Below are 17,182 nucleotides of genomic sequence, written 5' to 3' on the forward strand. Positions count from 1 at the left end.
CTGGAGGAAACCTGGCACCATCCCTACGGTGAAGCATGGTGGTGGCAGCATCATGCTGTGGGGATGTTTTTCAGGGACTGGGAGACTAGTCAGGATTGAGGGAAAGATGAACAGAGCAAAGTACAGAGAGATCCTTGATGAAAACCTGCTCCAGAGAGCGCAGGACCTCAGACGGGGGCAAAGGTTCACCTTCCAACAGGACAATGACCCTAAGCACACAGCCAAGACAACACAGGAGTAGCTTTGGGACAAGTCTCTGAATGTCCTTGATTGGCCCAGCCAGAGCCCGGACTTGAACCCGATCAAATATCTCTGGAGAGACCTGAAAATAGCTGTGCAGCGACGCTCCCCATCCAACTTGACAGAGCTTGAGAGGATCTGCAGAGAAGAATGGAAGAAACGATGCACAGCTGTCATCAAGACAAAGGGTGGCTACTTTGAAGAATCTCAAAAATAAATATAATTTGATTCCATATGTGTTATTTCATAGTTTTGATGTCTTCACTATTATACTAAAATGTAGAAAATAGTAAAAAAATAAAAATAAATGAGTAGGTGTGTCCAAACTTTTGACTGGTACCGTATATGGAGACGGTTTAGTTCCAAAAATAAGGGGTTAAATTCATTTAAAATAAATGTTTCCTGATCCTTCTTATATTTCTCAGATAGAGGACAGACACTTCAGAACAAACTTCCTTAAGATTGTTTGAGCAAGTACATCATGTCATAGGGCTGACAGCCATCAATACAAATATATACAGTGGACCTACTAGTGACCAACATTAGCAGCAGCACAAAAGTATAGCAAGCCAAAGTTGCCTAATAAGTAAAGTGCTCTGTGCATTTTTAGATCATCTCGTCAACAACATAACAATGTGCTAACAAAATCATCAACAACACATTACCATCGTCGTTGTCAACATCATCGTCATCCCTAGCCTACCTCCTTCTCGTCCCTGTATTCATGAACTTTACAAGGGATTGACAGGATTATTTGGACTGAAGCTACTGACCTTTAATACAGGTCATTTCCATGTAAAAGGCCCCATGAGGACCAATGTGTGAAGTTCATAGGAGCATATCAAATTGGAAGTCAAATGAAAGCTATGAGCCTATATTTTTGGGAAATGAAAGCGTAGGTATAAATGTTTTACAATTTTCCATCTTAAAAATGTGGATTAAGGAAAGGCTTTGATTTCTGGTGAAACGGATGGAAAAGGGGTCTTAGAAAACATCTAACATAAAATTAAAGGGTATGAAAAACACATGAAAACACAATCATGTTGAGTTAAAGACCCCTGCCAACTAATATCAACGCTTATATTTAGTTTTGGGGGAACAATTTGCCGTCTGTAAAAGTAATTTGGTACAGTGCCTTGCGAAAGTATCCGGCCCCCTTGAACTTTGCGACCTTTTGCCACATTTCAGGCTTCAAACATAAAGATATAAAACTGTATTTTTTGTGAAGAATCAACAACAAGTGGGACACAATCATGAAGCGGAACGACATTTATTGGATATTTCAAACTTTTTTAACAAATCAAAAACTGAAAAATTGGGCGTGCAAAATTATTCAGCCCCCTTAAGTTAATACTTTGTAGCGCCACCTTTTGCTGCGATTACAGCTGTAAGTCGCTTGGGGTATGTCTCTATCAGTTTTGCACATCGAGAGACTGACATTTTTTCCCATTCCTCCTTGCAAAACAGCTCGAGCTCAGTGAGGTTGGATGGAGAGCATTTGTGAACAGCAGTTTTCAGTTCTTTCCACAGATTCTCGATTGGATTCAGGTCTGGACTTTGACTTGGCCATTCTAACACCTGGATATGTTTATTTTTGAACCATTCCATTGTAGATTTTGCTTTATGTTTTGGATCATTGTCTTGTTGGAAGACAAATCTCCGTCCCAGTCTCAGGTCTTTTGCAGACTCCATCAGGTTTTCTTCCAGAATGGTCCTGTATTTGGCTCCATCCATCTTCCCATCAATTTTAACCATCTTCCCTGTCCCTGCTGAAGAAAAGCAGGCCCAAACCATGATGCTGCCACCACCATGTTTGACAGTGGGGATGGTGTGTTCAGCTGTGTTGCTTTTACGCCAAACATAACGTTTTGCATTGTTGCCAAAAAGTTCAATTTTGGTTTCATCTGACCAGAGCACCTTCTTCCACATGTTTGGTGTGTCTCCCAGGTGGCATGTGGCAAACTTTAAACGACACTTTTTATGGATATCTTTAAGAAATGGCTTTCTTCTTGCCACTCTTCCATAAAGGCCAGATTTGTGCAATATACGACTGATTGTTGTCCTATGGACAGAGTCTCCCACCTCAGCTGTAGATCTCTGCAGTTCATCCAGAGTGATCATGGGCGTCTTGGCTGCATCTCTGATCAGTCTTCTCCTTGTATGAGCTGAAAGTTTAGAGGGACGGCCAGGTCTTGGTAGATTTGCAGTGGTCTGATACTCCTCCCATTTCAATATTATCGCTTGCACAGTGCTCCTTGGGATGTTTAAAGCTTGGGACATCTTTTTGTATCCAAATCCAGCTTTAAACTTCTTCACAACAGTATCTCGGACCTGCCTGGTGTGTTCCTTGTTCTTCATGATGCTCTCTGCGCTTTTAACGGACCTCTGAGACTATCACAGTGCAGGTGCATTTATACGGAGACTTGATTACACACAGGTGGATTGTATTTATCATCATTAGTCATTTAGGTCAACATTGGATCATTCAGAGATCCTCACTGAACTTCTGGAGAGAGTTTGCTGCACTGAAAGTAAAGGGGCTGAATAATTTTGCACGCCCAATTTTTCAGTTTTTGATTTGTTGAAATATCCAATAAATGTCGTTCCACTTCATGATTGTGTCCCACTTGTTGTTGATTCTTCACAAAAAAATACAGTTTTATATCTTTATGTTTGAAGCCTGAAATGTGGCAAAAGGTCGCAAAGTTCAAGGGGGCCGAATACTTTCGCAAGGCACTGTACATGAGGTGAGTATGTAAACAAAGTGGCATAGTTAAAGTGGCTAGTGATACATGTATTACATAAGGATGCAGTCGATGATATAGAGTACAGTATATACGTATGCATATGAGATTAATAATGTAGGGTAAGTAACATTATATAAGGTAGCATTGTTTAAAGTGGCTAGTGATATATTTACATCATTTCCCATCAATTCCCATTATTAAAGTGGCTGGAGTTGAGTCAGTGTCAGTGGCAGTGTGTTGGCAGCAGCCACTCAATGTTAGTGGTGGCTGTTTAACAGTCTGATGGCCTTGAGATAGAAGCTGTTTTTCAGTCTCTCGGTCCCAGCTTTGATGCACCTGTACTGACCTCGCCTTCTGGATGATAGCGGGGTGAACAGGCGGTGGCTCGGGTGGTTGATGTCCTTGATGATCTTTATGGCCTTCCTGTAACATCGGGTGGTGTAGGTGTCCTGGAGGGCAGGTAGTTTGCCCCCGGTGATGCGTTGTGCAGACCTCACTACCCTCTGGAGAGCCTTACGGTTGTGGGCGGAGCAGTTGCCGTACCAGGCGGTGATACAGCCCGCCAGGATGCTCTCGATTGTGCATCTGTAGAAGTTTGTGAGTGCTTTTGGTGACAAACCAAATTTCTTCAGCCTCCTGAGGTTGAAGAGGCGCTGCTGCGCCTTCTTCACGATGCTGTCTGTGTGAGTGGACCAATTCAGTTTGTCTGTGATGTGTATGCCGAGGAACTTAAAACTTGCTACCCTCTCCACTACTGTTCCATCGATGTGGATAGGGGGGTGTTCCCTCTGCTGTTTCCTGAAGTCCACAATCATCTCCTTAGTTTTGTTGACGTTGAGTGTGAGGTTATTTTCCTGACACCACACTCCGAGGGACCTCACCTCCTCCCTGTAGGCCGTCTCGTCGTTGTTGGTAATCAAGCCTACCACTGTTGTGTCGTCCGCAAACTTGATGATTGAGTTGGAGGCGTGCGTGGCCACGCAGTCGTGGGTGAACAGGGAGTACAGGAGAGGGCTCAGAACGCACCCTTGTGGGGCCCCAGTGTTGAGGATCAGCGGGGAGGAGATGTTGTTGCCTACCCTCACCACCTGGGGGCGGCCCGTCAGGAAGTCCAGTACCCAGTTGCACAGGGCGGGGTCGAGACCCAGGGTCTCGAGCTTGATGACGAGCTTGGAGGGTACTATGGTGTTGAATGCCGAGCTGTAGTCGATGAACAGCATTCTCACATAGGTATTCCTCTTGTCCAGATGGGTTAGGGCAGTGTGCAGTGTGGTTGAGATTGCATCGTCTGTGGAACTATTTGGGCGGTAAGCAAATTGGAGTGGGTCTAGGGTGTCGGGTAGGGTGGAGGTGATATGGTCCTTGACTAGTCTCTCAAAGCACTTCATGATGACGGAAGTGAGTGCTACGGGGCGGTAGTCGTTTAGCTCAGTTACCTTAGCTTTCTTGGGAACAGGAACAATGGTGGCCCTCTTGAAGCATGTGGGAACAGCAGACTGGTATAGGGATTGATTGAATATGTCCGTAAACACACCGACCAGCTGGTCTGCGCATGCTCTGAGGGCGCGGCTGGGGATGCCGTCTGGGCCTGCAGCCTTGCGAGGGTTAACACGTTTAAATGTCTTACTCACCTCGGCTGCAGTGAAGGAGAGTCCACATGTTTTCGTTGCAGGCCGTGTCAGTGGCACTGTATTGTCCTCAAAGCGGGCAAAAAAGTTATTTAGTCTGCCTGGGAGCAGGACATCCTGGTCCGTGACTGGGCTGGATTTCTTCTTGTAGTCCGTGATTGACTGTAGACCCTGCCACATGCCTCTTGTGTCTGAGCCGTTGAATTGAGATTCTACTTTGTCTCTGTACTGACGCTTAGCTTGTTTGATAGCCTTGCGGAGGGAATAGCTGCACTGTTTGTATTCGGTCATGTTACCAATCACCTTGCCTTGATTAAAAGCAGTGGTTCGCGCTTTCAGTTTCACGCGAATGCTGCCATCAATCCACGGTTTCTGGTTAGGGAATGTTTTAATCGTTGCTATGGGAACGACATCTTCAACGCACGTTCTAATGAACTCGCACACCGAATCAGCGTATTCGTCAATATTGTTATCTGACGCAATACGAAACATGTCCCAGTCCACGTGATGGAAGCAGTCTTGGAGTGTGGAGTCAGCTTGGTCGGACCAGCGTTGGGCAGACCTCAGCGTTGGAGCCTCTTGTTTTAGTTTCTGTCTGTAGGCAGGGATCAACAAAATGGAGTCGTGGTCAGCTTTTCCGAAAGGAGGGCGGGGCAGGGCCTTATGTGCGTCACGGAAGTTAGAGTAACAATGATCCAAGGTTTTTCCACCCCTGGTTGCGCAATCGATATGCTGATAAAATTTAGGGAGTCTTGTTTTCAGATTAGCTTTGTTAAAATCCCCAGCTACAATGAATGCAGCCTCCGGATAAATGGATTCCAGTTTGCAAAGAGTCAAATAAAGTTTGTTCAGAGCCATCGATGTGTCTGCTTGGGGGGGGATATATACGGCTGTGATTATAATCGAAGAGAATTCTCTTGGTAGATAATGCGGTCTACATTTGATTGTGAGGAATTCTAAATCAGGTGAACAGAAGGATTTGAGTTCCTGTATGTTTCTTTCATCACACCATGTCACGTTAGCCATAAGGCATACGCCCCCGCCCCTCTTCTTACCAGAAAGATGTTTGTTTCTGTCGGCGCGATGCGTGGAGAAACCCGCTGGCTGCACCGCCTCCGATAGCGTCTCTCCAGTGAGCCATGTTTCCGTGAAGCAAAGAACGTTAGTCTCTGATGTCCCTCTGGAATGCTACCCTTGCTCAGATTTCATCAACCTTGTTGTCAAGAGACTGGACATTGGCGAGAAGAATGCTCGGGAGTGGTGCACGATGTGCCCGTCTCCGGAGTCTGACCAGAAGACCGCCTCGTTTCCCTCTTTTTCGGAGTCGTTTTTTTGGGTCGCTGCATGGGATCCATTCCGTTGTCCTGGGTGAAAGGCAGAACACAGAATCCGCGTCGCGAAAAACATATTCTTGGTCGTACTGATGGTGAGTTGACGCTGATCTTATATTCAGTAGTTCTTCTCGACTGTATGTAATGAAACCTAAGATGACCTGGTGTACTAATGTAAGAAATAACACGTAAAAAAACAAAACACTGCATAGTTTCCTAGGAACGCGAAGCGAGGCGGCCATCTCTGTCGGCACCGGAAGGACTGACCTTCCATGATATCAAAATTACAGTTTTAACCATGTTTTGAGGCTATATAGTGTTTGTTTTGCATTTACTTTCTTTACAAACATTAACGTGGAATTTCCCTACACCCAACATTACTTGGATGTTTTTGCAGTCTAAGGCAGAGTAAACATCTCAGAGTATGGGTGCTGATTTAGGATCAGTTTAGCATTTTAGTTCACAACGAATAAGAGTACATGGACAGGGGGGAACTGATCCTAGATCAGCACTCCTACTCTGAGATGTTTGATATATACGGCCTCTGAACAATTGCCTTGGGAGTCATAACTAGAATAATGTCCTGTGTGCTTTCCATACACAATGCTAACTGGAAAAGTAACCCACTCTCACCCACCGGATGCATGCATGTTCCGTGTACAAAGCCTACGAAACCTCCTGCAGCAGAAAATAGCCACCTTCCCTGGTTTGACCATGGAGACCGATGTCTGATTCTGTGGCAGGTGAGAACAGCAATGAAAAAGAGGGCACGGTAGGCTACAGGCACACACACAGGCACGGAGCATCTCTTTCCTCCTAAGGAAAGGATACCAGAACATGTGACTGCAATTCAGCACAGGTGATAAGCCTATTGGGAACTTTTTTGTTTTACAATGAACATACTGTCAGGAGGTGAACCTCAAAAGGCTAAATCACAATATATGATCCATGTGATGACTCCTGAGACTTTGTTTACTGAAAAACGCTTTACTGTTATGTGTAGATAGCTAGCTATATTCGTATACACAATAGCCTACATTTTAGCATAAGTGACTAAACTTAAATGAAGAAACAGTAGCCCATCTACTCTATTTAACGATGATGATGATGCAGTTCAATGACTCAGAGCGTGCATGGCCATGATCCTATAGCGCTATAAATAGTATGGCAAATTCATGATATTAAAACTAACATTTACATTTGGATATTCGTAAATGTGTATTAATATGAATTTGGCGTACTATTTATTTTATAGGGATAGCCAATGCCAAAACGATCCAGTTTGAGCTAATGTTAAATCGAGCAAGCAAACCCAAAACAACAACAAAATACCCCTGGCGTTAGTCTCGGTCGGCGATTGAGTTGATAGCCCAACATTGTAAATTTAGCCAAATAATTTCTATGCAAATGTTTATGACGATGGTATTTCAAACAATGGCCATACTTAAGACATAAAATATCCTACCTGGAATTTCCAAATTCCTTTGCATTCCCTCAAAACGAGGAATTTATATTTTAATTTAAGAAGAATTTGGTGGACAACAGAAAGTTAGAGGACAATTACGTCATTGCTTGTAGTTACGCAGTCAGATGCGCCATACTAACAAAAAAATATGCACCATCCTACATCCACGCTGCCATCTAGGCCTACGCCAGGTGGCAGCGTCGGCCCTGCTGCTCACATCGAGGTGTACAGAAGTTTCCTCTCTCTGATCCGAGGGAAACATATATACATACATTCAGCATCTTTATTTTGAAGCAAGATCAGCAATGGCAGATTCGTTTTTATTATTTTCAGCATTGAGAAAGGATAGGCATATGTAGCCTACTGTTTCCGTTCAAGCTGTGGTTTTCGAGAATAATTGCTCTTGCTCTTGACAAAACGTGGTGAATAATAAATACATAAACCTTTAAAATGTGTGTGTGTGTGTGTGTGTTTGGACGAGGGGGGATATTCCATGCAAATTCACTGTCATTGCTGTTCTATCAAAACCTGTTGGTAATGTCCTAGTGATGATAGCGCCTGCATCTCACTGCCCGCACTCTCTCAGAGAGAGCCCAACTGTTGGTGCGCAGAGAAAATCGTTATTTCAACCTCACAGGCAACTGACGTATTTTCCATCACTGGTATAAATATACAGTTTCGTCAGTCTTCACCCCCCGGCACAGGGAGTGTATGCAATGCTATGCGAAGGACGCAAAGAATCCAGCTCAGATCACCAAATGCTCTCCAAGGATGGAGCTCTGTTGCGCACTGGAACTGACACGTAGTAACTGAGGAGCGCTTCCTTTTTCATCACCATGGAGGAAAGAAACAACACTACGGCCGCATGGTTTCCATTTGATTTTCATAACGAAACCTCGACAGCTGATGCAGAGATGAAACTAAGTTCCCAAATCTTCACGTCCTTTCTTCTTGCCGTACTTATCCTCTGTGCCGTATTTGGGAACGCGTGTGTGGTTGCAGCCATCGCCCTGGAGAGAAATCTTCAGAATGTAGGGAACTATCTGATTGGGTCTCTGGCTGTGACTGATCTGATGGTATCGGTTCTGGTGTTGCCCATGGCGGCCCTTTACCAAGTCTTAAACAGGTGGACTCTCGGACAGGTACCATGTGACATTTTCATCTCTTTAGATGTGTTATGTTGTACATCATCTATACTGCACCTTTGCGCCATCGCCTTGGACAGGTACTGGGCCATTACCGAACCTATAGAGTATATGAAGAAGAGGACGCCCAGAAGAGCGGCGGTTCTGATCAGTGTCACCTGGTTTGTCGGGTTTTCCATCTCTGTTCCACCCATGTTGATCATGCGTTCCCAGCCGAGTAGTAAAGCGGAGGACATAGCTAATCCCGAGCAGTGCATGATAAGTCGAGACCCCTGGTACACAATCTACTCGACATTCGGCGCGTTCTACATTCCGTTGATACTCATGTTGGTCTTATATGGACGGATATTCAAAGCTGCCAGGTTTAGAATCATGAGAACTGTGCGTAAAACAGAGAAAAAGAAAGTGTCTGATTCTTGTTTGGCACTGTCCCCTGCTCTTTTCCACAAGAGGACCAACGGGGACCCGAGTAAAAGCTGGAAGAGGAGCGTGGAGCCCAAACCAACCCCATGCGTAAACGGTGCGGTCAAGCACGGCGATTTGTTGGAGGTTATCGAGGTTCACAGCAACTCAAAAAACAACCTGCCACTCCCCAACAACCCCAATTCCGAGCCGCTCTTTGAGAGCAGACAAGATAAGAACATGGAGGCAAAGAGAAAGATGGCCATGGCCAGAGAGCGCAAGACTGTGAAGACGCTGGGTATAATTATGGGCACTTTTATCTTTTGCTGGTTGCCTTTCTTTATTGTCGCCCTGGTAATGCCCTTTTGCCAGTCGTGCCAAATGCCAAAGTGGCTCGAGGACGTCATTAACTGGCTCGGGTACTCCAACTCTCTACTGAACCCAATAATTTACGCATATTTCAACAAAGACTTCCAAAGTGCCTTTAAGAAAATAATAAAATGTCACTACTGCAAAACATAAGCATATTACATAATCCGTTTATGATGTAAAACGGTTGACTGCAGAGTTGGGACTGATGTCTGCAGAAGACAAATCTTACAACCATTTCAGTAGCATTAGTCAGTCAAACATGGGTCTACTGAAAGGTTGACAGTAATGTTGACAGTTGACAGTAATGTTGTTTAATTAAACTAATTGTATTATTATTAATATTATTATTATACCAGGAGTTTTTTTTTTACGAAGCTGTATAAACAGGTTTGCAGGATGTCAGAGCTGATCACTCATGCCCATGTCAAGCATGCTTTGTAGTGTTCAATAAACCATGTCCTATTTCAGGATCTTCTGTACTTCTGTGTTGATTTGTATGCTTACTTGGAGCTTCGTATAATCTCTTAGGCATTTGTCATAGTATTTTATGGGGAAATAGTTATTTGTGTTGATTCACCTACATTTACAAGTCTATCAGCAATAGAAAGCATTATGGAAGTATAAGCATCATTTAGTTTTTCTTGTAGGAATAATTGTGTATAGAGATATACCCAAATCAGCCCACAGCAAATAATCACTTTTTTTCACAACAGACTGGTGGTTGAGCTAATCACAGACATCACCAGTAACATCCCTGAACTACTTACACACACAAAAAAAATGTTATAGGCAACATGATCAGATATCAAAATAAGAACAAAATCTAATGCGTAATGTTGATATCCATCACTGACGTGCTAATTGTCTATCCTAGTATGAATAATTTCAGGAAGTTCAAATTGTATTTTGCAATTGAGGCATGTCACAGGGATATATAAAAAAGAGAATGCAATGGAATTCAAAACTAGTGACAGCAAGTCAAAGTTGAAAGCTCCACAATAACAAGCTTTATAAACCAAGAACCTAGTAAGCCGATGACACTCCCCTACTATAATGTGTGTGTGTGTGTGTGTGTGTGTGTGTGTGTGTGTGTGTGTGTGTGTGTGTGTGTGTGTGTGTGTGTGTGTGTGTGTGTGTGTGTGTGTGTGTGTGTGTGTGTGTGTGTGTGTGTGTGTGTGTGTGTGTGTGTGTGTGTGTGTGTGTGTGTGTGTGTGTGTGTGTGTGCTTATATGAATGGGGGACATACACTACCATTCAAAGGTTTGCGGTCACTTAGAAATGTCCTTGTTTTTGAAAGAAAATCACAGTTTTTGTCCATCAAAATAACATAAAATTGAAACAGACTTCAACTGGCAGCTTCATTAAATAAACCCGCAAATCACCAGTCTCAGTGAACGTCAACAGTGAAGAGGCGACAACGGGCTACCGGCCTTCCAGGCAGAGTTCATCTGTCCAGTGTCTGTGTCATTTTGCCCATCTTAATCTTTTTTTTTTATTGGCCAGTCTGAAATATGACTTTTTCTTTGCAACTCTTCCTAGAAGGCCAGCATCCCAGAGTCACCTCTTCACTGTTGACATTGAGACTGGTGTTTTGCAGGTATTATTTCATGAAGCTGCCAGTTGAGGATTTATGAGGCGTCTGTTTCTCAAACTAGACACTCTAATGTACTTGTCCTATTGCTCAGTTGTGCACCGGGGCATCCCACTCTCGCTCCACTTCTATTCTGGTTAGGGCCAGTTTGCGCTGTTCTGTGAAGAGAGTAGTGCATAGCGTTGTACGAGATCTTCAGTTTCTTGGCAATTTCTCACATGGAATAGCCTTCATTTCTCAGAACAAGAATAGACTGACAAGTTTCAGAAGAAAGTATTTTTTTCTGGCCATTTTGAGCCTGTAATCGAACACAAATGCTGATGCTCCAGATACTCAACTAGTCTAAAGAAGGCTAGTTTTAATTGCTTCTTTAATCAGGATAACAGTTTTCAGGTGTGCTAACATAATGGCAAAAGGGTTTTCTAACGATCATTTAGCCTTTTAAAATGATAAACTTGGATTAGCTAACACAACGTGCCATTGGAACACGGGAGTAATGGTTGCTGATAATGGGCCTCTGTTTATGGAAATCTACATAGGCGTACAATCATCCGTTTCCAGCTACAATAGTCATATACAACATTAATTGTAGTGTATGTATATTTTTTAATTACACCTGCACTCTGTGGGTTCATTAGAGAGAGTCAGAAAGAAAGAACGAGAGAGTAAGAGAGAGAGTGTGTGTGCACTGAACAGAAATGATGAGAAGAAGAGAGAGAGAGAGAGAGAGAGAGAGAGGATGGTGCGATGTGTATGTTGGAGTGTTTGTGATCTGATCACTGCTATAAAACAAGATGCTAGCTTGATTGATTGTGCCATTATGCATCTGGAAGCCATTGTATGGTCTGTAGTGGGGCATTAGCATAGCAACAAAGATGGGCTATTTGCACAGCGTAGGAGACCAATTCAACTCAGCACAGGGCTTTTCTCTGTGCAAAACACTCACCAACAGACCCACACACATGTCCCTCTGTGTGATTTTCAGCAAATCTCAGGAGGGTGAAGGAGTCCACCCATGCAAAGGGTCTTACATTTTTATCTTACATTTTAAATGTAAAACTGTATTCTAATCATATACAGACCTAACTTTCACCATGAACCTGATTCATTTAACACTGGCATTACATGTAAAATGCTCTTTTGTGTTGGTTTTCAAAAGGATACAATATAACTGGCCAGTGTGCCCCATGGAGCATGGCATGCTGATTCCTTCTGCAACCCAGGCAATCCTTCCCACACAAGCTAGACCCACTAAAGACTACTCAATGGAAAAAGAGGATGGAGAGCCGCGTCGCCATAGCGACTCTCAGGGCCTTCAAACTCTGGGTTTGAGGGGCAATTATCTGATCAAAGGACATCTAGAAAACAGGAATACAGAGGGCCCACGTGGGGCCCCACAGCTGGCCAGACACCACCTTCCTGAGGAGCCCCATTTTGTTTTCACAGCCCTGAGTACCACAGTTGGGGAATTAAAAACATTGTTAAAGACTACAACTTGGGCCCAAAGTTGTTCCTGCACTGATTGGAAAAATAAGGAAATCTCCTGGCCCTATAACCATATCCAAGGCACACTCCTCACAACAACCATCCACCTACATTTGTCCCATCTCATCCACTCTCCTCTTATTCTCCAACAAAGCACAGTGTTTGTCTAAGGGTCTACTTGGGGTGCAAATAGCCAGAGATCATTTCAGACAGACAGAACCATGATGGAGAATGAATCACAAAGCTGTCATTCAGATTCCTTTGCAATCTCCCGTGCACTCCTGACTAAATCACTGTGTGGATTGGAGAATATGAGAACATCATCCATGTGCACTTGAGCTGCTCAGTTATGCTTCCTCCGTGGCAGTGAAGAACAGCCCCCGGTGTTCTTCTGTCAGTAGCATTAGGTTCCAGTCCTTCAACTAAACCTATAAACCCATGGCAGAAGAAGAATTGGTTTCCGTTTTGGTCTCTGCTTGCTAGTCCTTACATAATAGCTTACAGTATATGAAAATATATAAGTACATGATGAAATGAGGTACTCCTGAGTTAGTTACTCGTCATATGAATAGATGAAAAAGAGAAATACATACAGCATATATCCATTTCTGTCCATCATTCTTTCTCTACTCTCTCTCTATGTCACCTCCCACCCCTGATTAAAGCAAACACCAGTGATGCAATTTGTAGTAGCAGGAAACAGATGAACACTTGACATTAAACAGAAGCTCATTGTTTGTAGTGTTGCTGTTTGTACCTTCGGCAGGTGCTGTCATTCAGCATTCTGCAGGGGCTGCTCCCACTCACCTGCGGTCTATAGAGAACAATGGGACAGGAAGATTAAAGTTGACGACACATACATCAGAGAAGAAGAGGGCACACATACGCACACAAACAGGTGTAAAAAAAAAAGTCTGTGTTATTTGATTTATTTGATACAGGTCTTAAGACAATTCACATTGGCATATTATGGTTATGGGTACTATTCACAAGGGGTTTGTCATCTCTTTAGAAACACTGAGGAAATTCAACGAGGGAATTGACTACAAGCACATAAAACAACGCGGGCTGTTTCCCCGCCATCAGCCAAAAGGCACATCTACTGTTCTCATCTTTCCTCTTTCAATTTCTGTCTCTGTCTGACCACCTGAGGCAGGGAAGGTGCTGGAAAGGGATTAGAAAAGGGATGATAAGGTAAGGTGGGACAACGTGAACAGGGTTGGGGGGAAACAGCGAAAGCACAAAAGAGTGGTGAAAAAGGCAAAGGTGCAGAATGAGAGAACATGAGCAATCCTCTCCTCAAAGCCATTACCTGTTCCTCCCCAGCTTGACACTGACAGCCAACATTGACATCCAACTGACTGAACAGAAGGAGAAAGATGATTCTGATGCACAATGAGACACATGTATATTCAAACGCACAACAGACATATGGTCAGACGGATAGACACATAAGTGGACTTTCCATCTATCAATTAATCAGATTGATAAGTAATGTGCCAACACACTCTGATAAGTAATGTGCCAACACACTCTATCATGAATCTCGCTGTGGAGGCAGCTCTGCAGTGGTCATTAGCTGGCAAAGCCACAAAGTCATGAAATCAGATTTTTAAACCTAACCACACTACTACCCTAATGCCTAACCCTAATTTAAGACCAAAAAGCATTTTTTTTTTACTTTGCAGCTGGCCCACCTGACAGAAAACGCTCAGTTCTGCCTCCAGGGAAATATTCATGCCAATAAACATCAACCTGCTCATTTGTTACCCTCCCCTCGCCCCCCAGTTTCCAGTCACAATAAGGAAGGGATCATAACAGCTTGTCTATGACATTCTACCGGCTTCCCGAATAAGCTAGGCAGACCCCTTTATGTCCACGATCCAATGGTATATAAACAAAAAGCTTGTAAGTCTCTGAAGCGGACACTGCTGCTTGTAAAAGATCAACAGGAAAAGCCCAACACAGAGTTAGCCAAGCCAGTCCTCACTAATGACAAACATTCCCTTGTACTCTGTCCTTGCCCTTTCACAAGGAAGAAACTAATAGTCTGGCTCATGGACTATATGAAATGCACATACAGATATGGCTTTGCCTATAGGATATATAAAGGATCAATGGTCTATAGAATAACATAGAGCAGAAGGATGTGTGTTGATTGTTGGAATATACCTTAAGATCCTCCTAAAGCCATTATTAGAGAGGGATCTAGCCTGTCAGTCTGTGGCATTCTGCGCCACCCTCTCAAATCCTACAGTCTGGACTCAATGATTCATAAGGAAACATTTCCTCACTGTGGATAAGCCCACTTATAAAGACCAATGCTTATGAAAGTAAACCCACAGACACTGAAAACTAAGCTGAAAGGTGTATCACACTGCTTCCCATGGGACTAAACAAAGATCGCTCACTGTTGAACCAAAATAGGACAAACTACTCCAAATCTGACTCCACACCTACAGTACTGAATTTAACAATAATGTGAACACATCCTTAAAGTACACAAGACAGTAAAATATATTCAAAGAGTATTTTAATAAGGAGAGGTGGAGATAAACGCTGATGTGTCACTGTTTGAGAGACTCAGGGACAAATTGGTGGAGCTTCAGTCATTATCTAAGCAGAGAGCAGAGCAGAGGCTTTCCTGTGGCTTACAGGTGAAAGATTAAAAACCTCTGTTCCTCTGAAAAGGAGAAGTTTAAAAGATTCTCACCTACTGTATGAACAGCACTGAGGGAATGCTGCCCACGTACAGTATAGTACAAACACTAACCCACTGTCTCCCCGCTGTGTACTGTCACTCTCATGTGTTGCAATACATTGGGGGGAAAACTCTCAATAGTTTACCCTTCATTTTAAGTTCTAGTACAGATGGTTACTGTACATACTAGAACTTCAAACTAAGGGTAAGCAACAGTATAGTAATTATTGTAACTATAGTGAGTAAGTGCAGGGATCAACTGATTTCCCATAAGCATTTAGTCAGAAAGACTAACGAAAACAAAAAAGGAACCTAAGTACGCAAAGACAGTTTCTTAACAAAAGTAATTAAGGTGAATTGCTACCTCATTAGAGATCACATACTATACTGAGAAGACATGTTTAGCACCTAAGCACATACAAACCATACACATGGTTTCCTGCTCTGTTGCTACTTTTTAAATGACGCTGTGTCAACTCATTCTTGTCACTTTAATATTTCAGCACCAACAGCGAACCCCTGGAATGAGGATCAAACAGAATCTTAATGAATGTGACTCCAGCCATGAAAACTGGTTTAGCGCTCCACATCTCCACACAAAAGGACTTTGGCTCTTATTAATATGTGAAACAATTAAAACAATTCCCTTTCGCATGGAAGCAGCAAAGGCCTGAGCTAATTCTCTCTCTTAGTAAATTGCTCCTCTGCTCCTACAGTCAGGTCCAAAATTATTTGCACCCTTGATAAAAAATTTGAAAAAAATAATGTATAAATAGATAGTACAAATTATACTAATACAATTGTTCAGAGATAGATTTTGTTTAACAATTAATACTTTTTTCTCTCAAAAAGATAGGTGTCAAAATTGTTGGCACCCCTAAAAAAACCAAAACAAACTAAGTTACATCATTCTACTTTTGAAAATGAATCTCAGTTTAAGGAACTGTATTGTGGCCTTCCATGGCTTCCTGTTTTACTGGGGTATAAAAATTAGGTAACACATCCCTTTGTCATCCATCAACACGGGAAAAGGCAAAGAACTCACAAATGAAAATATTTTTTTTTTCTTCATAAATCAGGCAACGAGTACAAAAACATATTCAGTACCAGTCAAATGTTTGGACACCTACAAATTCAAGGGTTTTTCTACATTGTAGAATAATAGTGAAGACATCAAAATTATGATATCACACATGTGGAATCATGTAGTAACCAAAAAGGTGTTAAACAAATCAAAACATATTTTAAATTCTTCAAAGTAGCCACCCTTTGCCTTGATGACAGCTTTGCAGGATGGTACACCTGATTTGGGGAGTTTCTCCAATTCTTCTCTAAAGAACATCTGAAGCTCTGTCAGGTTGGATGGGGAGCGTTGCTGCACAGCTATTTTCAGGTCTCTCCAGAGATGTTAGATCCCGTTCAAGTCCGGGCTCTGGCTGTGTCACTCAAGGACATTCAGAGACTTGTCCCGAAGCTACTCCTGCCTTGTCTTGTTTAGGGTAATTGTTCTGTTGGAAGGTGAACCATCATATCAGTCTGAGGCCCTGAGCACTCTTGAGCAAGTTTTCATCAAGGATCTCTCTGTACTTTACTCTGTTCATCAGTCACTCAAACCTGACTAGTGTCCCAGTCCCTGCCGCTGAAAAACACCCCCAACACAACACTGTCACCACCGATAACTCTACGATAATTGATCATTTCAAAAAGCATTTTTCCACGGCTGGCCATGCTTTCCACCTGGCTATCCCTACCCTGGCCAACATCTCAGCACCCCTTGCAGCAACTTGACTCCCCCTCCGCTTCTCCTTCACCCAAATACAGACAGCTGATGTTCTTTTGCAAAATCTGGATCCCAACAAATCAGCTGGGGTCCAGCTCTCCAGGGTCCAGATATCCACCAAAATTGTTGCAACCCCAATTACTAGCCTATTCAACCTCTCTTTCGTGTCATCTGAGATCCCCAAAGATTGGAAAGCTGCCGCAGTCATCGCCCTCTTCAAAGGGGGAGATACTCTAGACCCAAACTGTTATAGACCTATTTCCATCCTGCCCTGCCTTTCTAAAATCTTTAAAAA

The 17,182-nt window shown here is 43.0% G+C and overlaps 1 protein-coding gene across 1 annotated transcript; it reads left to right on the plus strand.

The window, feature by feature from the left end:
* The first annotated feature begins 7,692 nt into the window (after positions 1–7,692).
* Positions 7,693–9,798, plus strand: LOC110509754 (5-hydroxytryptamine receptor 1A-beta-like). Its single transcript, XM_021590838.3, has one exon. It carries the CDS (start codon positions 8,248–8,250, stop codon positions 9,478–9,480), a length of 1,233 nt encoding a protein of 410 aa, XP_021446513.1. The 5' UTR covers positions 7,693–8,247; the 3' UTR covers positions 9,481–9,798.
* The last annotated feature ends 7,384 nt before the right edge of the window (positions 9,799–17,182 follow it).

This window comes from Oncorhynchus mykiss, chromosome 29, assembly GCF_057628025.1.
Source record: "Oncorhynchus mykiss isolate SJ-2025 chromosome 29, ASM5762802v1, whole genome shotgun sequence".
In the NCBI taxonomy this organism is placed as follows: Eukaryota; Metazoa; Chordata; class Actinopteri; order Salmoniformes; family Salmonidae; genus Oncorhynchus; species Oncorhynchus mykiss.

Excerpts from the sequence above, each read along its gene's own strand:
- LOC110509754 (XM_021590838.3), top strand. The coding sequence starts at position 8,248 with ATGGAGGAAAGAAACAACACTACGGCCGCATGGTTTCCATTTGATTTT.